At 43.1% G+C, this 22,027-nt stretch overlaps 1 protein-coding gene across 1 annotated transcript; it reads right to left on the bottom strand.

Moving 5' to 3' along the window:
- Positions 1–860: 860 nt before the first annotated feature.
- yipf3 (Yip1 domain family member 3) lies at positions 861–11,984 on the bottom strand. The gene is made up of 9 exons (XM_023328018.1): positions 11,700–11,984; positions 6,895–7,098; positions 6,698–6,804; positions 6,579–6,624; positions 6,410–6,502; positions 6,204–6,335; positions 6,024–6,137; positions 5,819–5,942; positions 861–1,289 (listed from the first exon to the last, which is right to left on the bottom strand). Exons 1-9 carry the CDS (start codon positions 11,763–11,765, stop codon positions 1,177–1,179), a joined length of 999 nt encoding a protein of 332 aa, XP_023183786.1. The 5' UTR covers positions 11,766–11,984; the 3' UTR covers positions 861–1,176.
- Positions 11,985–22,027: the final 10,043 nt, after the last annotated feature.

Below are 22,027 nucleotides of genomic sequence, written 5' to 3'. Positions count from 1 at the left end.
TTATTGTGCTGCTGTAGTACCTGAACTCACCTGTGTGGGAGGAGCTAAAGGGAGAGAGCTCACCCTGCGGGGGGAGGGGCTTATCAGACCTGCTGCTGATAGTGAGGGGACAAATAACGCCAAGTGTCAGATGAAGCTCCACCTCGATGGGTTTTTCCTCTTGCTGAAAACCACGTGATCCACAAGCGACGTGCCACATTACGCAGGTCACGTGACTGCTTCACTGCGTGTCGGTTTTCAAAATAAAAGCGGAATGAGCCGTGGCTTGTGGGTATTTCGTTGCGCATCAGACATCGCTGGATTTGAGAAGCCAAAATAAGAGGGAAGGTCTTAGAGCCGAGTAAATCTGGACGCACTGATCAGAACCAGCTAGAAATCCCACAAAAACAGAATCTTGGAGAATTAGTTTTTCAGAATAGCTTCTGCACTAAAACACCACATATGATGGTCTAATCAGTCCAGCATATGGACCCAAATCATTTTAATAGACCTTCCTGTTGCTAAGCGACGCTTTGACTCAAGTGATCCAGGAGCCCCCTGCTGGGTTCAGCTCACTGACCCTTAAACTCCAGGAACTGCTTTGGATCCGCAGCTGGTCCTGATCTAGAGAAGCGGCCTGGTGCAGCGCCACCTGGTGGCTGATTCACTGGGTTTTGCTGAGTGAGAAACGACTGAAAGTGGCAGGGCATCATAGCAGACAGCGTTCCAACTCCCTGCAGCTGGATCCTTTACTGCTGGGCCTGCTGGAGGGTTCAGGAGGGGAACCATCAGTTTGTCTGTTATGGTAGGCTGCGCCGCCTGCTGGCAGAAATACAGAACTGCACCTCTTGCCAGTTCAGAACCAGTTCAGAACCAGTAGATGGGACTCAGATCTTTATTAACATGTTGAACACAGACAGGTTTCAGTTTCCTGTGAAGGTCAGAGACACTGAGATTTCCCAGAGTTTCTAACTGACTCAAACACAACATCTGTAATAAACAACAACAACAAAGATAATAACAATAATAAACATTAATAAACAATAATAAAGATGCTGAAAATGAGCAGAAGGAGAGAGAAACCCAGAGGAAGCAGAGAACCAGAACCAGAGAGAAAGTTCTGCTGAAGGAGACCAGGTCCAGAAGGTCCAGGCAGAGCAGCCGTCACCGGGCCCTCACTGGGCCCTTACCGGGCCCTCACTGGGCCTTCCCTAGGCTCCTGGCGGTGGCGTTCAGGGTCACCTGGTGAACATCTCGGGCCACCCTCTCCATGGCAGCCGGGTCGGGTCCTTCCAGAGAGTCCAGGAGACCTGGAACAGAGCCAAGCAGAACATGAGTCGGTTCTGACCCAAATGGGCCGCCCAATCCCAAGGGAACATGTGAATCCGGACATGGAGCTGCAGAACCGGGCCGCGATACGTCGACTGAAACCGACACATGGAGTCTCCACTGGTAATAATATCGCCAGTTTTTCTATGTATGATGGTTAAACTGGGTGAACTGGTTCTATCAACCATCCAGTAAAAATTGTTTACTGGAACCGCTTCGTTCCACCGGACTCTTCTGCAGCGACCGTCTCAACAAACCCAGGAAACCGACTCATTAAAGCCGAACACGGCGTGACGTGGTGAACAGCCTGCAGGGGGCGCTGTGCTGCCAGAATCAGCTCAGAATCAGAGAGGAGGTTGTCAACAGAGCAGCCTCCTCTCTGGTTGCCCTGTGTTTAAATCCCATTGCAAGGGTTTGCTTCTTTCATCTCTGGGAGGTTTCCAGAAGCAGCCAGGCTGATGGTCTAGTCCACTGGCCCCCAACCTTTTTATTACCGCCCACCGGTCAAGGCTCGGCAATTTTGCTGCCCTCCAGGGTGTGGGGGGACTCTCAGATGAGCCTTTTTTTGTTGTTTGTTTTTTGCCCCGATTTTCCCTTTACGACAATCTTCCAACCTCCTGCAGTGTGCGGTGTGTTAGTGGTGGTGTGTAGAATATGGCCGATCTAAAATCGGGCATATTCTACATGGTCTCGGCCCGATTATCGCAGGTTTTCTCTGACTGGGAGCGAATCGCAGCCTGTTGAATGTGACAGGTAGCCAATCAGAAAGCGCGGTGACGTCAGAACGGAGGGGAATCTCAAACAGTTGTCATGGCAACTGAGAGTCCGGTGGACATCGGAGGTGACATGTGGAAATGTTTATTACTATATGCAAAGGTCATTTTATATATGTTTATTATATCTGGTTATGTTTATTCAGTTAAAAATGTTAACCATGATAAAACATAACTCACCTCCAAATCATAGAGCAGCAGATAGAGCGGCTGCTCCGCCATCTTTTATCAAACATCTTTTCTTTTTGTTTCATCTTTTATCGCTTAAAATGAGCCACAAACTATCACTGTTTGATTATTCTAAATTCATGTTTGGTCTGTTGGGGTTTTACTGGATTTTCTTCTGGAATCGGTTCTGTGGTGTGTTGCTGCTGGACTCACGAACCGACCGAACCTGTTGGACTTTTATCGGCTCTGTGGTCACAGAGGTTTGGAAAATCGGCCCACAATCCTTAAATGGTGTGAACCAGACCTAAAACTCACAAACTCCTCTCCTCTCGTCTCTCCACTACCCTAACACTCTCTGACTCTGGTCGCTATGGTAACGTTTACATAGAATAGAATAGAATTCAACTTTATTGTCATTGCACTGTCACAAGTACAAGCAACAAGATGTAGTTTGCATCTATCCAGCTGTGCTCTACGAGATATAGATATTTATTTACAGATGTACAAGACTATGTATGTATGGACTATAAGGGGTTATAGCAAGAGATATAGATATTGTGTATAAATATAAATATGGGAGCTATATGCACAGATTATACAGATTATATAAGAATGTTAGGGAATGGATTATAGATAAATAATGGCAGATCAAATTTACAGGTTGTATGTGTGTGTGAAGAAAACAGTCCGTGATGTGTGTGTGTGTGTGAGGATAGTCCATGTGTTATTGTTGTATGAGAGGATAGGGGAGTACAGTCCTTATAGTTTATGTTTTATGTCAGGAGGCGTTCAAAAGCGTGACAGCTGTGGGAAAGAAGCTGTTCCGGTTCCTGGTGGTTCTGGTCCGTAGGCTTCTGTAGCGCCTCCCAGAGGGCAGGAGGGAAAAGAGTGTGTGTGCTGGGTGAGTGGAGTCCTTTGTGATTTTCCCGGCCCTTTTCAAACACCGCTTCCTGTAGATGTCCTTGATGGCAGGGAGCGGTGCCCCGGCGATATACTGGGCAGTTTTCACCACCCTCTGCAGCGCCTGCCGGTCGGAGACAGAGCAGTTCCCGTACCAAGCTGTAATACAGTTGGTGAGGATGCTCTCAATGGTGCAGCGGTAGAAGTTCGTGAGGATCTCTGAGGACAGGTGGTTCTTCCTCAGGGTCCTCATGAAGAAGAGGCGCTGATGCGCCTTCTTAATGAGTTTGGAGCAGCTGGTCGTCCAAGTCAGGTCCTCGGAGATGTGGACTCCCAGGAACTTAAAGGTGTCCACACGCTCCACCACTGTCCCCTTAATGTGGATGGGTGGATGTGGGTCAGCGTTCCTCCTGAAATCCACGATAAGCTCCTTGGTCTTCTCGGTGTTCAGCTGCAGGTTGTTTTTGTCGCACCACTCAGCCAGACGGTCTACCTCCTCCCTGTAAGCGGCCTCGTCATTATCTCTGATGACGATCACCGTGGTGTCGTCTGCGAACTTGATGATGGCGTTAGAGCCGTGGACAGGTCTGCAGTCGTAGGTGAAGAGGGAGTAGAGGAAGGGACTCATCACACAGCCTTGTGGCACTCCGGTGTTTATGATGATGGTGGATGAGAAGTGGTTGTCCAGCCGGACATGTTGAGGTCGACTGGTCAGGAAGTCGAGCAACCAGTTACACATGAGTGGACTGATGCCGAGGTCTGTGAGTTTGGTAATGAGTTGTGATGGGATGACAGTGTTGAATGCTGAACTAAAATCTAAGAACAGCAGTCTGGCGTAAGTGTTCTTACTGTCCAGGTGAGAAAGGACAGAGTGCAGCGCTATAGAGACTGCATCCTCTGTGCTCCTGTTCTGCCTGTATGCAAATTGGTGGGGGTCTAGTGTGGGGGGGAGACAGGATCTGAGGTGTGCTAGGACCAGCCGCTCCAAGCACTTGGTAATGATGGGGGTAAGGGCTACCAGGCGGTAGTCATTGAGTCTGGTTGGGTTGGGATTCTTGGGGATGGAGGTAGACTTGAAGCAGGTCGGTACCACAGCGCGGGCCAGGGACAGGTTGAAGATGTCCGTCAGCACTCCTGCCAGCTCCCCAGAGCACGTTCTGAGGACACGTCCAGGTATGGCATCAGGACCCGCAGCCTTGTGGGATTTAATCCTGCTCAGAGCCGCTCCTACGTCAGTGGGGAGGAAAGTCAGTGGCTGTTGGCCTGGGGTGGTAGCTGCTTTGGTTGCAGTTGTGGTACCTGCAACCAAAGCAGCTACGAACCTGTGGTACCTGGGAGTTGTAATCGGCAACAGACTGGACTGGGCATCTAACACTGACGCTGTGTGCAGGAAGGGGATGAGCAGACTCTATTTTTTAAGGAAGCTGAGATCCTTCAATGTGTGCAGCAAGATGTTGGAGACCTTCTATCACAGTGTTGTTGCCGGCGCCATCTTCTTTGCTGCTGTGTGTTGGGGAAGCAGCATCAGAGCCAGCGACTCTAATAGACTAGACAAAATCATCAGGAAAGCTGGCTCTGTACTGGGACTAAGGCTGGAGTCCCTGGAAACTGTGGTGGAGAGGAGGACACTGAAGAAGGTTCTGTCTATTACGGACAATATGGTAATGCGTTTGCAGGTGGTGACACGTTCTATGGTGGTGGAAATATGGTTCAGTACAGATGAGGCGTACTGATCCAAGTCTGTATGGTGGAAAATAGTCCAATCTGTATTCCTGAACCGGTCCTAGAGCACAGCGTCTGAGCCCTCTGGCCACACCTTTACTGTCCTCACGGTAGGTTTCACACGTTGGATGAGTGGTAAGTACCGAGGTGTGAGGAACAGGGAGAGATGGTCTGATTGTCCGATGTTGGGGAGGGGTGTCACATTGTAAGCTCCAGCCAGATTGGAGTAGACATGGTCCAGGGTCTTGTCTCCTCTGGTGTGGCAGGAGACATATCCCTTCAAAATAAGATACAGATGCGCCACAAAAACGAACATTTTACTCAGGATAACGACTAATGGAGCCCTGAGCTTGTTTCTCTGCAACCAGACGGTCCATCTGGGAGAGATGAGAGACGATGAGACCGGAAGTGTTGCTGATGCTCAGGGTTCTTGGTCTCTAGTGGAGAAGCAGCTTGAAGCTTCATTGCCTCATTAACATCCGGTCACCATATCATGCAGAGCTTGGACTGTGGGAATCACAGATAAATCCATCCTCCTGGCTCTTCTCTGGGCCTTTTCCCTTCACAAAGAAACTTTACAAACAATCTGATCCGTTTCTGACTCATTTTGCTGCTTGTGGCTCCATGTTGGCGGCAAGACGGAACCGAGAGAGTCCGGTTAAAGGATTTTCAAAATAAGAGACGTTTCAGACTCAGATAATACATAAAACGGAAATATTTAATTATTTCTTGCGCGGCCCGGTACCAATTGGTTCACGAACCGGTACCGGTCCGCGGCCCGGGGGTTGAGGACCACTAGTCTAGTCAAATCACGAGGCATCGGACTTCTCAGGGATTGCTCACATTATTTCTAGACCAAAACAGAAATGTATCTGCAGATGTTAAACTCAGCTGGTCCTGACCCGGTTCTGGTTCTGAACCAACCCTGACCCTGACCCGGTTCTGACCTTCCAGGATGCGGTGGTAGCTGAAGTGCAGGTACAGCAGGAAGCTCATGTGCAGCAGCGCCAGCGAACCACAGAGCAGCAGCCGCGGAGTCTGGCCCACCGTCCGGGAGAGCAACACCGCCACCTGCAGGACACACAGGGGATGAGGAGCAGAGGCTCATGGGAAATGGACTGAGGCAGGGGCTGATGGGAAACGCAGTCCTACCATGCGCAGCGTGGACAGTCCTCCCACCAGCAGCCACAGGCCGTAGAACAGGAAGTGGAAGTGGATGTTGTAGGTGACCAGGAGGACCACGCAGTGCCCGAACAGGCCGTAACCCTGGCGACAGGAAGTGATGTCAGGGGGTCATGGGGAGCTGTGGGGGTGGCGAGCGGCGGTACCCACCAGCAGGGAGAGCATCTGCAGCAAGGTGATCTGAGCGTTGACCAGGTAGGCCAAGAAGAAGACGAAGCAGGAAACGCCGAGCCAGTAGCCGAAGCACGTCCCGATGGCCGTCCCCATCAGGGTGCCCTCCACCTGGAGACGGAGGGAGGGACAGGTGAGGACAGGTGAGGACAGGCAGGCAGAGGGCGGGCTGGGCGCGTCCTTACGATGACGGTCCCAGAAGTCTTCATGCCGTGCAGCAAGATGGCCACCAGGGTGAAGACCAGCATCAGCGGGCCGTACAGCTCCCCCGCCACCTTCTGCAGAGGAAGCACAGCAGCTCACCTGGAGCTCACCTGGAGAGGGGGGGCTTACTGCAAGAGGGGCGGGGTTTACCTGGGGGAAGGTGATCATGCGGACAGGTATCATGGACTCCAGCAGCCTGGCGTGGGGAAAGGCTAGCTTAGTGTGGGAACAGGAAGTAGCTGACAGGACACAGGAAGTGGAGTTCTCACCTGCTGCGCACCTGGGCAGGCTCCACGTCGAAGTACGGCCTGAGGATGTCGATGTTGGCGTAGAGGTTGAAGGCTCTGGACGCCTGCCGCTTCCCCGCCTGCCACACCTGAAGGAAACAGAGGGAGGGGGCGGGGCTTACAGCATCCTGCCGTCGCCATAGCAACATTCCGGCTCCCATCGGTTGGCAAGCACTCACCTCGTCCGCCACCTGCCGACCCAGCTGACCTTTTAGTCCCTTCACACCAAGGAAGTCGTCGGCACCGTCGGCATCGGCGGCCGCCGCCTCCTCAGCCACTTCCTGTTCCTCCCTCATCCTCTGGTGCAGCTCGCCCACGTCCTCGAAACTGGAGCCCGATGTGTCGTCCATGTTCTCCATGTCGATGACCGCCGCGCCGCCGCCCTGAGGACGCATCACAGCCGGTTCTGATACCGGACCGATTCTGGTCCGTTTGAGTTCCAGGACATCCAGCTGTTCCTGGTACCGGGTCAATATTATCAGCTGTGTAACTAGAACCAGCCCTGGTTCTGACCCAGCAACTGTTCAGTGTTTCACCGGTGGACTGAACATGGCGGCGCTGATGACGCTTAACGTAGGAACCCGGAAATAAATGTCCGTCCATCTCAGTCAGAGCAGGTGGAGGCAGAGCGCATGGTGGCGCTAGAGAGCTGGAGGGTGTACTGTGAACCCCGTCACTAACACAAACACAAAGCTGACGCTAACACGAAGCTAAAGCTAACATAAAGCACGAAACTGATGCTAACATGAAGCTAAAGCTAACATAAAGCATAAAGCTGATGCTAACACAAAGCTAAAGCTAACATAAAGCACGATACTGACGCTAACACAAAGCTAAAGCTAACATAAAGCACGAAACTGACGCTAACATGAAGCTAAAGCTAACATAAAGCATAAAGCTGATGCTAACACAAACCTAAAGCTAACATAAAGCACGAAGCTGAGGCTAACACACAGCCGGGTCTTTCAGAACAAGCAGAGGTCCAGATGTTGGGTCCAGAAACACTTTGTTGGTTTCAGACTAGGTTCAGTCCGGTTGAACAAACCCGATCAGAACAGTCAAGGTTCTCTGGTTCTAGTCTTAGTAGAACCGGGTTTATTTCTGGCATCAGGCTTAAACTGACCAGAACCGAGGAGAGGTCGGGTCCATTTCTGTGAAATTCAGGAAAAGAAGCCGAGTTGTTTAAATAAATAAAGAATAACTCCAGAACCTTCGGATTGGACCGACCCCGGTGTTATGGATTTACCGGTGGCGGCAGCTGGGAGACACAGAGGTTTCTGTGGGCGTGGCTTTTTAGGACCCCTTTACCAAACCAGGAAGTAAACAATGCAAAAAGCTTTAAGAACTACAAATTTTTGCAAAAATACTATCCGATTCCTTAAGACACCCATTAAGATCTCGGGAATAACTAATTAGAAAGACTTTTATTGGTCTAACATGGTATGTTGCCTTTATTATTTATATGTAAAGTCTCCAAAACATGTAAATTACGCAGAACTTGTCCTAATTTCTGTGTTGCTTCAGTACGGTGGCCGACAGGTGCAAATGCGCAGCAAAAGAGAAAACATGCAAACAAAAAAAAAACACGCGCACAAATTAAATGCGGCAAGCAAAAAGCGAATGAAATGCAGCAAATAAAAAGAGAGACGCAAACACCCCCGAATGAAATGCAGCAAACAAAAAGTGTTGAAAACGGAAGTGCTCCAGACCACTAGGGGGAGTCAAAGAAAATAGTATTCATTTCTATGGGACCAGATGCAAGATTCTTCTTCTTCTTCTTCTTGGTATTTATTGGCGGTTGGCAACAAACTTACAGTAGCATTACCGCCACTTACCAGTATGGAGTGTGGTTCGAGATGGTCTATAAACTTTCACTTTCTACCTTTTCCCTCCATTAACTCCTGATTAAACATACCCCCACACATACACACCTGCTTATATTATCCAACTTGCTTATAACTTTATATACCCCTCTTTGATATTCTTTACACATTCACACCCAACTTGCTCTACTCATATCCTATGAAATAGCTTTGTTTTTTTTAAGATACCGAATAATTATTTGAATATGTCTACTCCCGAAATCTCTCCTCAAAAATTCTATTAAATTAAACCTTTCTTTAATACCTACACACTCTCTCAGCATGCATCTTCTCTCTTCTTCATACTTACAACACTCTAAAATAACATGCTCTATTGTTTCAGACTTCTCACAATAATCACACTTTCCAGATGCAAGATTCAGAGAGATACCTTTACTTTCTTTCAAATTTCTTTCTCTGAATCTTACATCTGGTCCCATAGAAATGAATACTATTTTCTTTGACTCCCCCTAGTGGTCTGGAGCACTTCCGTTTTCAACACTTTTTGTTTGCTGCATTTTATTCGCTTTTTGCTTGCCGCATTTAATTTGTGCGCGTGTTTTTTTTTTTGTTTGCATGTTTCTCTTTTGCTGCGCATTTGCACCTGTCGGCCACCGTACTTCAGAGGTTGAAACTCGTCAAAGGAAAATCTCAAGCAGATCTGAAAGCAAAGATTAATCCCTGAAAGCCACATAAATGCTGAAGAGTCATGGGATTAAAATAAAATGTTTAAAAAGATCGACTGGCTGTTGTTTTTCACATCTCCCTCATATTGTATGATATTTCAATTAGATATCCACAAAATAGCAAAATCTTTTTAAACACTGTTTTTGTAACATGTTATAGTTTATTTATAGAAGACATCGCAGATCCATGTGAAAGTGTCATTTCTTCTTTGTTGTTGATATTTTTTCTCGTAATTTAATTAAACATCTTTATTCTTTTCATCAAGTGACTCTAAAACTCAACCATAAGAGACAAAAAGCTATTGTCTTTTATACTTTTACATCAGAAACGGTTCAAATCTTCCCTCAAACTGAGATTCTGAAAGTGTCACCAGTTAATCCAGGTTTGCTTCTTACAGCGCAGAGTGTCTGATAGATCAGGATCAATAACAGGTGATTATTATTATTACAGTCGTCATAGTTTAGTGGTTAAAACGGCTCTCAGAGCTCAGCGACCGCTGGTATGAGTTTAGTTAGCACTATCATCTGATTCACGTTTTGGACCCGTTTATTTGATTGTCTAAATAAATAATATTTACTTGCTGTCATCGTTTTGGAGGTAAAATCGTTAAACAGGTTTGCCAGACAAACTTTTAACTGTAAGAATATTGTCAGATTACCAAGTTGCACAGCTTTGCTTCTGCAGCCCAAAGAAGTCTTAAAGTGCAAACAAAATAACGTGGCTTCCATTAAATGAGCAAGGAATTAGTTTGCATAATATCATAACTGTTTACATATATTGACATGTTTGCAGAGCATGTCAGTCAATATAAGACTGAGAAAATGTAAAATAATCGTCAATGCTGGGCGATAGTACAAATTCTGACTGCTTAGCTCAGTCTCCTCCTGCAGTCTGGTATATTTTGATGATATTTCAATATATTCTTCAATATTCCTTCACTAAATTCAAAGGCATAAGAACTTCTGCTCTTGACACCACTTTGTTAAAAATGTAAATTCTGTTGCGACACCTCCAGGCGCTGCAACCATCTTCTGATGTCTATTTATTTCTCATTTTGTACTATTTATTTCTTTATCTTTGTATATTATGTATATACACATAACCTGCATCTTAACTCGAGTCGAGCAAATCTCAATCTCGCTGTAATCTGTTGATGACAATGACAAATAAATCTTATCTTATCTTATATACAAGGCATTATTATGTTGTGACGAGATCATAGAGAAAGAGACATTTTCTAATCCGTTTGTTGCGTTTTGATCAGGAAACGACACAGCCACCTAATTTGTGGTTTTACAAACATCTGCGTTGAGGACCCCGTTAGTTAATCCAAATCTTAATGCGGCTCGTTTTATTTTTAAGTTTATTTCACCTCGTCACCAGCCTGCAAACTGTTTCCCAGTAGAGAACACAGACAAATACTGTAGATATGGAATTATTATAATTTTGTTTTGTCCATTTTTACATCACCACCAGCTACAACATTGGCTGTTAACCTGATATCATTTAGATGAGATTTTATTACAGTATAACTTATTACTTGATTTTCCTCTGTATTTGGACACGTAAACACCACAAGCAACACCATCAGGTATGTGATTTAAACTTTATTAAATATGATGAAACCAACCTCATTGTTTAGCAACACTTCCTGTGTGTAATGTTGCTAAAACATGAATTAAGTTCAGAAACAGTGAGGCTGCATTGCAGGATCTGAGCCAGAAACACTCACTAGGCTAGAAGTGTTAATAAATCACATTACAGGAACTTCAGAGTCAATTCCAATGTTTTTATGATCAGTGCTGGTTACAAAATGCAGAAACTATAAATTTAGAATTACATTGACGCTGTTCATGAGATAAAATTAATTTATTCTGGTGAAGCTGATTGTGAATGGGATTGTCCTGTTACTCATTGACCTGGTTTTGCTCCAATTCGGTGTTTTCGAGGCGAACTGAACGCTGCTCTGTAGAAACTTGTTTTGAAACATAATTTTCACATGTAACATTAAACATATTTGCGTCAAATGGGGTTTATAGTAAAGTTTTGCAAACGGTTTTGTCACACAAGTAGCATTTTTCAGCAGGCATCGACACAGCCACCTACAATTTAGAAACATCTGCGGTGCGCAAAGGTTTCAACCAGTTAATTTAGCCACCAGTTAATCCATAACACCGGGTCAGTGTTCGAACCTGTGATCAGAACCAGAAACCGATGGCAATACCCGATCAGAAGCTCCTGATCCGGTCAGACCCGTTCCTCCAGTTAGTAGGTTAGCAGATCACCGGGTCTCTTGGTTCAGTCAGCGGAAGCTAACGTTAGCTCAGACAGTTTGGTTATCTGCTGGGCGGACTGCTAGCTACAGTTAGTTAGTCTCCCGGTTAGCTAGCTGCTAGTTGCCCCAGGTTAGCTCCGGCGGCACCTGTTTGACCCACCTGGATGAGCTGGTCGTCGAACCCTCCCCATGGCTCCGTGCTCCGGCTCCCGGTCCCGGCAGACATCCTCACGCGGCCGCAGCAGCTCCGGGTCCCGGGGTTCGGACAGTTCCTAGTTCTGGTGTCTGTGGACGTGTGGCGGACTCTAAGCTGGCCCGGTACCGATCACATCCACAGATGTTTGTGTTTGTGACGTTACAGAGCCTTCGTGGACAGTGGAGATATCGCGAGGTTTCCATTTATGATGGGAATTCCGGCGCCGTTCTGAGATCCGAGTCAAGCGGTTGAGTTCACCACAGAGACAGTCAGAACCCGTCCCGACCCGTAGGCGGAGGGAGGCTACCCTCTCTTTCACCGGGGTAAACTCCAACGTACAGGCGCCCAGATGGGGGGCAACAAGTATGCCCACTCCTGCCCGACGCCTCTCACCGTGGGCAACTCCAGAGTGGCAGTATGTCCAGCCCCTCCTAAGGAGGCTGGTTCCAGAACCAGAGCCATGTGTCGAGGTGAGACCGACTGTCAACCTCACACACTAGCTGCGGCTCCTTCCCCACCAGTGAGGTGACATTCCACGTCCCACGAGCTTCTGCAGCCGAGGGTCAGACCGCCAGGGCCGCCACCCATCACACCCTGCACCCGACCACCTTCGGCCCCTCTCACAGGTGGTGGGCCCATGAGAGGGGGGATAACGATTTATAATTTGTATGCAAATACTATTCATAAAGGAAAAACTTTAAAAAAAAAAAAAAAAACACTATAGGGTTTGAATGATTGACCTGGCAGAATGTTGTAGTCGCGGTTTGAGCGTTTTTTTAAGTCATGTACCAAACTGTGTTTTTGCAGGACATACAGCTTTATTCTTTGAGACAGACTTTTTGTCAAATATGAATTAACTCTGCAGCTTTACTCAAATAGATTTAGGATGCTATGGAAACTCACCTGGGTAAATTGGAGACAGTTCCTCCTGTAAACTCCTTATTTCACCTTTGATGTATGACATCAAATAGCTTAAATCCAAGTCATTGATCAGGGCAGCAGCAGAAAGTTAGTGAAAACTCACCAACCCAGGTCACGACTGCATAACCACCACTGCAACAGATGATGGAAGACAGAAAGGCAGAGGGAAAAGAAAATAAGATGGGTCTTTAAGATGGGGTTTGCTGAGGGAAGTCACTGAAATATACATCACACAATGCTGTTCTTTTGAGAGCTCACTGCAGTCTCTAGAGGTGCAGGGGTGGAGAAAAGGGAAAACACGCTCCTTAGTCACAGGGAGATCAAACTCAAATACTGTGCAGGGGAAAATGGTGAAGATACAACAGAGGAAACTGCGTTAATGTAGCTCTGTGCTCTTCACTCAGACTCAGCCTTAGTCAAATTAATCAGGGATGTGGAAGTCTCTTGACGGTTGCAGTAGAAAAAGTGAATAAGATCAAATTGCTGCATATTACAGGATGAAGGACAGACCATATGATTCTCCGCTGTGGGAAATCAGGTATTACTATGATATCTGAGAGTCTGATTGTGTCCATGAGACTTCTTATTGCTTACTGGAAGTTCGTTACATCATGTTGCAAGGAATTTTGTATTTTTAAAAGTGCATTGTATCCACTGCAATCTTTATAAAAAAAATTTTCAGCAAAACAAAACTGTGAATTAATCCCTTTGAATTATCCATGAGTTTTTATTTTCGTCTAATATTTGACATGATGTTTGAATGTTTTACAGGGACAGTAATTTATTTTCCAGCTACATAGTATCTTATAAGGCAATCAAGTAAGTAATCATGTCACCTTCAATTTTGACTTTGCAATTCAACGCCTTCAAATTGGGTCTTTGTCTCTTTAAGAAGCTCTTGCTCTGTTCAGCACTCGGCCTTCAGCGAGCCATCACATCAAATTTTCTCTATTAAGCGTTAAGAAACGGTTGTCGGAGCACTGGACTGCGTTTCAAGGATTTCTCAAACATGCATGAAAGAATCAAAACACTCCAGTTATGTTTCTTGATGAGGGAATAACATTATAACATGATGTAAAATTCAGAAAGTCATTTTTAAAAATATAATACTGGGGATCACGTGATGCACGCTGCGGATTAGTCGTGAGTTTTTCGTCTCCTCTCTGGGTCGAAGTAAATATATAATTTAAGACAACAACCCACCGCGTGGACTGAAACAATAGTTGTGGTAAGATTCCACATGTCTCTAGATAATTTTTTTGTACCCGCTGCATCGAGCAAAAAGAAGAAAGGAGGTCGGAAAGGTGGGGCTAATGCTAGCATACCGCAGCTAGCCAAAACGACCAAGACGATGTGGCTGAAGACGTGGAGCAGGGAAGCATTGTGAGTGACGTGGAAGAAGCTAACACGCTAAAAGAAGACACCATAGTAGAGCGAGTCACCAAGAATATCGAAGAAATACTGGACAGAAAAGTAGCTGCAATTCTTAAACCAGTTTCTGAACTCGCAGAAAAATTCAACAGCATGACGCGGCGAATGGCTGCTGCTGAACAGCGCATGTCTGACCTGGAAGACGTAACAACAAGAAGCGCACCTAGAATGGACGGCATGGAGAAAACTATTGAAAGAGCACTGGAAAGGCTGGACAGCCTCGAAAACCAAGGCAGGCGCCAGAACATTAAGATTATGGGACTAAAAGAAGGCAGAGAACCGGCGGCTTTTTTCGAGGAGTGGATCCCTAAAGTCCTGGGACTGCAGCAGACACGGATAAAAATAGAAAGAGCCCACCGCGCAGGAAAGTGACCGAGACCATCCACGGGCAGTCCTGGTGAGACTCCACAACTACATCCATAAACAAAAGATTCTCAACGCTGCAAGGAATAAAGGAATAATTCAAGTAGAAGATCGCAGAGTCTCCTTTTACCAGGATTTTTCTGCGGAAATTGTCAGAAAGAGACAGGAGTCCTCAGGCGCTCGGCGAGAGGCCGGTGTCAGGTTCCCTGCGGTTATCAAGGTCTTCAACCAGAACGGGACGACCACATCCCTATCTGACATGAAAGAAATTAACGAATTCATCAAGACACTTCATAAATGACTTCACATGGACCTTTCCACACGTTCCAGTGGGCATAAAAGACTGAGTAATGATGAGAGGTAAACACTGAACACTCGTAAGATGGTACCTTAATAACATTATTCGTAAGTTTAAATCAGATCTGCTTATACTGTTTTACAAATAAGAACGGTGTGTTGAGATGAAACATCTTCATTATATTTCACATTGGTATTTCCACGGGGGCTTAATATTCAGACCCAGAGGGCAGGATGCTTCACTCTTTTTTGTCTTCTGATCTTGGTTCTTCATAGGATCCCCACACCTGCTGTACCTTAGAGTTAGGGTATGACAAGTTCGTTATTGTTATTTTTTTATGTAGTTTGTTATGGTTACTATTTCTTTAGAATCTGGTCCAAGCTTTGTGTAATGTTCGAGTTTTTGCTTGGAACTTTTTTGTTGGTTTGTCAGCACAGAACACAATTTGAGGCAGGCATGTTGCAGTGTAACTTTGTATTTTATTTTATTGATGTCTTTTTAAAAGACAGCATTAAGTAACACTAATATAGATGAGCATTAAGGTTTGCACATGGAATGTAAAAGGTTCTAATAATGCAATAAAAAGGAAGGCTATCCTAAATAGTTTAAAAAAGGACAGGAACCAAGTAGCGTTTCTACAAGAAACTCATCTCACGGATGAGGAACATAAAAAATATTTAAGAGAATGGGTAGGACAAGTCTATTTCTCATCATACTCAACAAATAAAAGGGGGGTCATAATCTTAATACATAAAAATCTCCCTTTCACAGTTTCAGACACATTTAAAGACTCAGAAGGAAGAATCATCTTGATTAAGGGTATTTTATATGGAGAGAGGTTTTTGCTTGGCAGTGTATATGGCCCAAATATAAATGATGAGGATTTCTTTGCTGTCCTCCTCAGTCAAATTGCTGAGATGGATTGCCCAAACATACTTATCGGCGGTGACTTTAATTGCTCCTTATGCCCTCATATGGACAGGTGCCCCCCCCAAAACACCCAATCTAAAATCTCTAGGGCTGTAAAAAATATCCTAGAGGAACTGGATTTAATGGACACATGGAGGCATTTTAACCTCTCAATAAAAAGTTTTACTTTTCACTCGTTGCCACATTCAACGTTGACACGCATCGATTATTTGTGTATGTCGAATCATTTGGTCCACTTTGTGGAAGAAACAGAGATGGGAACTATTTCCCTCTCTGACCATGCTCCTGTTAGGCTGGCCATGCAGCCGCCCAGACCACTGGATCGCACAGCTTCCTGGAGGTTGAATAGATTGCTGCTGCTAAATGAAGACTTTACTAAATTGCTAGAAGAGCAGACAGACTTCTTTTTACAACTCAATGACAATAATAATACTGACCCCAGATTAGTATGGGATGCTTATAAGGCATATATGCGGGGTATAATAATATCATATTCCAGTCGTAAGAGGAAAGAACAATTAGCAGAACAAAATAAAATTGAAAACAAAATTAAAAAATTGGAAGAGGGATATATTTTATCCAAATCAGATAAAATTCTAGGGGAACTAAAAACAGCCTCACTATCTGATATAACAACAAAGAAAGCTGAAAAGGATATATTATTTGCACAGCAAAAGTTCTTCGAACACGGTAACAAACCAAATAAATATTTGACAAGACTAGTAAACAATTCCCCTGGCACAAACTTTATATCCTCAATTCAGGACGAAAACGGTCGTCGTTATATGGATAATAGACGCATAAATGAATGCTTCAAACAGTTTTATGAAAAATTGTTTTGTTCCGAAGTAAAAAAGGTGCACTAGAACATGAACTGCTGGATAAATTAAATGTACCACAATTGGCACCAGAACAGGCAAACATATTAGCAGGACCTATAACAACTCTAGAAATTGAAAAGGCCATTTCTTCACTACAGTCTGGTAAATGTCCAGGTGCTGATGGATATCCTGTTGAATTTTTTAAAACCTTAAAAGGCAAAATTAGCTCATTATTACAACGAGTCTTTAATACATCACTTGAAAAATCGAAATTACCTGATACCATGTATATGGCAAATATTATTGTAATCCCAAAAAAAGATAAAGACCCAGAATAATGTTCGTCATATCGACCAATTAGCCTGCTTGGTGTAGACATGAAGATTTTATCCAAAATTTTGGCCACTAGACTGGAAAATGTAGTTTCCAGCATAGTCAATATAGACCAAGCTGGCTTTATAAAGGAGCGCCTGTCATCAAATAATACTAGACGACTTATCAGTATCATTCCACACCTTAACCAGACACATATACCAGGCATCATTGTTTCAATGGATGCTGAAAAGGCCTTCGACCGTGTCGAACTGGAGTATATGTTTGAAGTGTTGAGAAGATTTGGACTGGGAGAAAACTTTATAAATTGGGTAAAAATTCTTTATAAAAACCCACAGCATCGGTGTTGACAAATGGCCTCTTATCTGCACCTTTTGGACTGAGTAGGGGGACGGCGCAGGGAAGCCCTCTCTCCCCGCTACTTTTCTCCTTGGCTATAGAGCCACTTGCAATTGCAATTAGACAAAGCAATGATATTAAAGGTATATTAATAGGAAAAAAAGTGTATAAAATATTATTATACGCTGATGATATACTGTTAACTTTGACAGACCCTGTGAAATCTATCCCGGCTCTGATTGACTGTGTCAACAAATTTGGTAAGATATCTGGGTACAAGGTAAATTACGGAAAATCAGAAATAATGCCTTTAAACACTATTGACCAGGGAGAACCAACTTTCATCAAGCCATTTCGATGGGCTCCTACAGGATTAAAATATCTAGGAATACACATTACACCTAGAACTAACCAACTGTACTCTGAAAACATCAATTCTATCATTATTCATATTAAAGATAAGTTGCTGAGATGGAAGAAGCTCCCATATCTTTTTTGGGGAGAGTTAACCTCATTAAGATGATAATTCTCCCTAAGTTAATTTATCCAGTGTCTATGCTGTTTTTGTTTATTGACTCTAAAGATTTAGCTGGAATCAATAAAGCAATATCAGAATTTATTTGGGCAGGCAGGAAACCTAAAATTAAAATGGAGGTTTTACAACTTCCCAGAACCTTGGGTGGATGGGGTCTGCCCAAGGTTGAGAACTATGTACTGGCTATACAAGCAAGAATTATTTCACTGTGGGCTACCCAAAAACAAGCTGATCCATGGCTTGAGATTGAGGAAAGTGTTTGTAAACCTTGTCGCCCTATAAATATGTTAAATAAACAAAACAGAGAACTGCCACTTATGGTCAAAGATAATTTTTTAATTACTAATACTATTAAGGCATGGGGCATTTTGAGGAAAATGTTTGGTCAGAACAAATATTTTTCATCTCTGACAACACTGGTAGATAATCCGGATCTGACAGTAGAGGGCGCTGGACCTGATCTCAGGTCTTGGCAAGAGGCTGGCATTACTAGAATACACGATCTATGGAACAATGGGAAATTCAAGACATTTGAGGACTTAAGAACACAATATAACATTGTCTCCAGGGACTTTTATAAATATCTTCAAATAAGGCATTACGTTAAGGCAAAAATGGACTCGCTTGAGTTCCAAGGGGATTATTATTTACTTGAAAACAGTATTCTCGATTGTCATAAACGTGGGAGATTTGTGTCAAGATTCTATGCTAAATTACAAGCCCTAAAGAAAGATAATATGGAGAATTTGAGATCAACCTGGAACATAACTCTGAAAAGTACAATTGATTCAGAAGCATGGGAAGACATTTTGACTCTGCCTTCTAGAATCTCAGTATGTAACCGTTACAAAGAAATGCAATATAATATTTTACATAACGTATATATATCTCCATATATATATAGCAAGTACACACCAGGAAGTTCTCCAAATTGTCCCAAATGTAAAATAATTACAGGGACTAGAATTCACTGTTTATGGGAGAGTAAAACTATAGAGTCATTCTGGCGAGCAGTATGTCGAGAAATTAGTTCCACTATAGGACAAACATTTCTCCCCAGTCCGGTCCTGTGTCTCCTTGGGTTCATACCCAGTCATCTGGATACTCACAAAGAAATTGTGCAATTTCTATTGATGTTGGCCAGAAAATCAATAACGCTTAAATGGGTTGGTTGTGATGCCCCTTCGATCCAACTATGGAAAAATTTACTTTCTGAAGTTATTGTATTAGAAAGATTGAGATATTGTATGAATGGGAAATTTAATGCTTTTAAAAAAAGATGGGAACGTATTCTTGAATACTTCAAAATTCCAAAATTAAAAAACCAGTAATGTGAATCCGAATGACGTGTATGTATAAATTGGTTATGTTTCTCATATGATGCTGTAATTTATGTACATGCCTCCGATTTTGACTTTGCCTTGTTTTTTGTATCAGTGCTGTATAAGTTTTGCCTTGTTATTGTTCTTTCTTTTTCTGTTTTTGTATAAATGTTCAAAAATACCTAATAAACACAATTATAAAAAAATATATATATAATACTGCTCCTTTAAAAACATGATTTATCCACACAACCTTGATATGCACAACTGCATATATTTGCACACACATAATAAATGCAGAGTCATCCTGTCAAACCTGTGTGTGAGTGTCTCCCCGTCTCTCTGTTGGTGAAACACTGGATCTGCTCTATATTCTAAACTCCCTGCCGTGTTGCAGAGACTCCAGACTGAGCCATGACTCATCATGAGCTCTGACAGAGCTCACACACAAAAGAATACATGCACACGGAGCGAGACAGACATATTACGGAGAACAAGCGTCATAAATACACGGATGCTGGCTTGGGCTCATCCTCCATGTTACAGGGTTACTTCTGAGAGAACAAAACTGTAAACAACAAAGCAGGCCAACTGGGAGAGAGAAATTGTTTTAATAAGGTAGTGATGCTGGGCATCCTCTGACTGCAGATTCAAGGGTCAAAGCTGACTGTGCAACTAGCTTTGAAATTAGTACTGCTTGTTACTGTGGAGACCGCAGCGACTTTAAAAACCTTTATGTTCCCAAAGCTGGAAGCTTCTGGTTTTGCCGCCCGGCCAGCTCCCCAGAGGTTTGGATGCAGGTCTGCAGAGGAAATAAGGTTTGCAGTCAGACAAAGCCAGCAGATATCACATACAAAACAGTTCAGAGATACATACACTCAGCTTGTACTTCTAATTTGGTCATGTTTGCTCACAGGTCCAAAGAAATATTGTATCAGATAAGGAAAGTCAATAAGTCAACTTGTAAAACACATTTCGAGTCAATTAAATCTGTTTGACAAGATGAAAAATAACACAGTAAACAAATAAAAATTACATCACATCTTACCTGTGTTCCAGTTTTTATTAATTAAGGCCAACTCTAAACAAATGGGTTTTTAGTCTTGATTAAAGGAACTCAGTGTTTCAGCTGTTTTGCAGTTTTCTGGAAGTTTGTTCAAGATTCCGAAGATTAGAACCAGAGACCTGAGTGAACTGGAAGGTTGATACAGCAACAGCAGATCTTTAATGTATTGTGGCGCTAAGCCATTCAGTGATCTATAAACCAACCGCAGTATCTTAAAGTCTATTCTCTGAGCTACATGGAGCCAGTGGAGGGACTTTAGAACTGGGCTGATGTGCTCCATCTTCCTTCCTTTCATCTTTAGTGAAAATGCCAGCAGCAGCTGGAGGATTGATTTAATAAAGTAATAATAGGTCTAGAAAAACAAACTTGTGTGTGTCTGTGTGTGTGAGACAGAAAAAGACAGACAGAGAGAGAAAGATACGTTTAGTGAGTTCATTTTCTGTAGCAAGATGAAAAAAGCACATTTGATAAGATGTGTTAAACCAGAGCAGATTGAAGGTTGTGAACAATTGGGTGAACTAGCCCTGTAGCCATTTTTAAAAATGGAATATAGAAGAATAACAATAACAATCTCAAACAACACGTCAATAACAGACATTACAAAAACAAAATAATATCACAACTCCTGTTTTTGACTAAAACAATTAGATGCAAAGTTAAAACAAAGTATTAAAATAATGAATAAATAAAATAAAATAATAATAAAATATCTGATAAAATTAATCAGAGGGGACTACTAACTGAAAATCCTCCATTAACTCAAACTATTTAATTGCGTTTAAATTCTGCATCTTTCTCAGACATTTTTAAAAAAAAGATCATTTTTTAGAGCAGAGAATGAGAGGCAGCATTTTGCGTAGCGACATTTATGGATATAATATTTGGTTATAATCATTAGAACATTGACTAAAAATTAAAATATTTTTTCTTTGATAGATAAACCAAATTTAATGGTTTGTAAGGAAATAAAATCCACATTTATTGTTTTAGAAGACAGAAAGTTTCAAAGTTGATCCCATAAGTTTAATATTTCTTTACATTCGTAAAACAAATGTTTAGTTGTTTCCAATTGAGTTTTACAAAAACCACAATTCTCAACATTAAACTTAAATCTCTCTCTTAAGAACTCATTTGAAGGATAAACGTTATTTATTATTTTAAAATGTAATTCTTTATATTTAGGAGGAATTAGGAATTTCAAATAATTTGTCCTAATTTTGACTATCATAGATTTCTTAACATTTTGTAAGAGAACTGTGCTTTTTGTTCTTCTTGGGTGCATAATATTTATAGATACTGATTCAAAAACCTGTTATTGCATTTATTATCTCTAATGTCCACCCTTTAGCCATTTACTGAATCAGAAGCTGCATTTAGAAGCCATTAGCTTCATATTCACAATAAAGTGAAATAGTGCGACCCGTATTTGGAGGCCTTCAGTCCTCGACGCGGCCGTCGCGGGTTCGACTCCCGGACCCGACGACATTTGCCGCATGTCTTCCCCCCTCTCCTTCCCCGTTTCCTGTCAGCCTACTATCACATAAGGGACACTAGAGCCCACAAAAATACCCCCTGGAGGGGTAAAAAAAAAAAATGTTTAAATAAAAATAAAAAAACATTTTTCTGTCTCAACAGTTTCAAAAAGTCCTAATTTACAATAAAATATTTCCGTCTTCCTTCTGACATGTTTGAAATAACAGTTTGTTGTCTTTAGTTAAATAAATTAGAATCAAAACCAGAAAATTACATTTAAAAATACGTTATTGATCCCAAAGGGAAATGAAGGATCTGCTGTAGCAGTCTGTGTTACAGCGAATCTGAAGACTCTCTATGTTCTCAAGACATTCTGATGAAGACGGTGGTCAGAGCTGGTCAGGGCTTTTTGATTTAATAAAGAATCCATCTTATCGTCATCATCATCTCCACAGTCAGA

This window comes from Xiphophorus maculatus, chromosome 22 (assembly GCF_002775205.1).
Source record: "Xiphophorus maculatus strain JP 163 A chromosome 22, X_maculatus-5.0-male, whole genome shotgun sequence".
In the NCBI taxonomy this organism is placed as follows: domain Eukaryota; kingdom Metazoa; phylum Chordata; class Actinopteri; order Cyprinodontiformes; family Poeciliidae; genus Xiphophorus; species Xiphophorus maculatus.
This window is presented reverse-complemented; position numbering and strand designations above follow the sequence as displayed.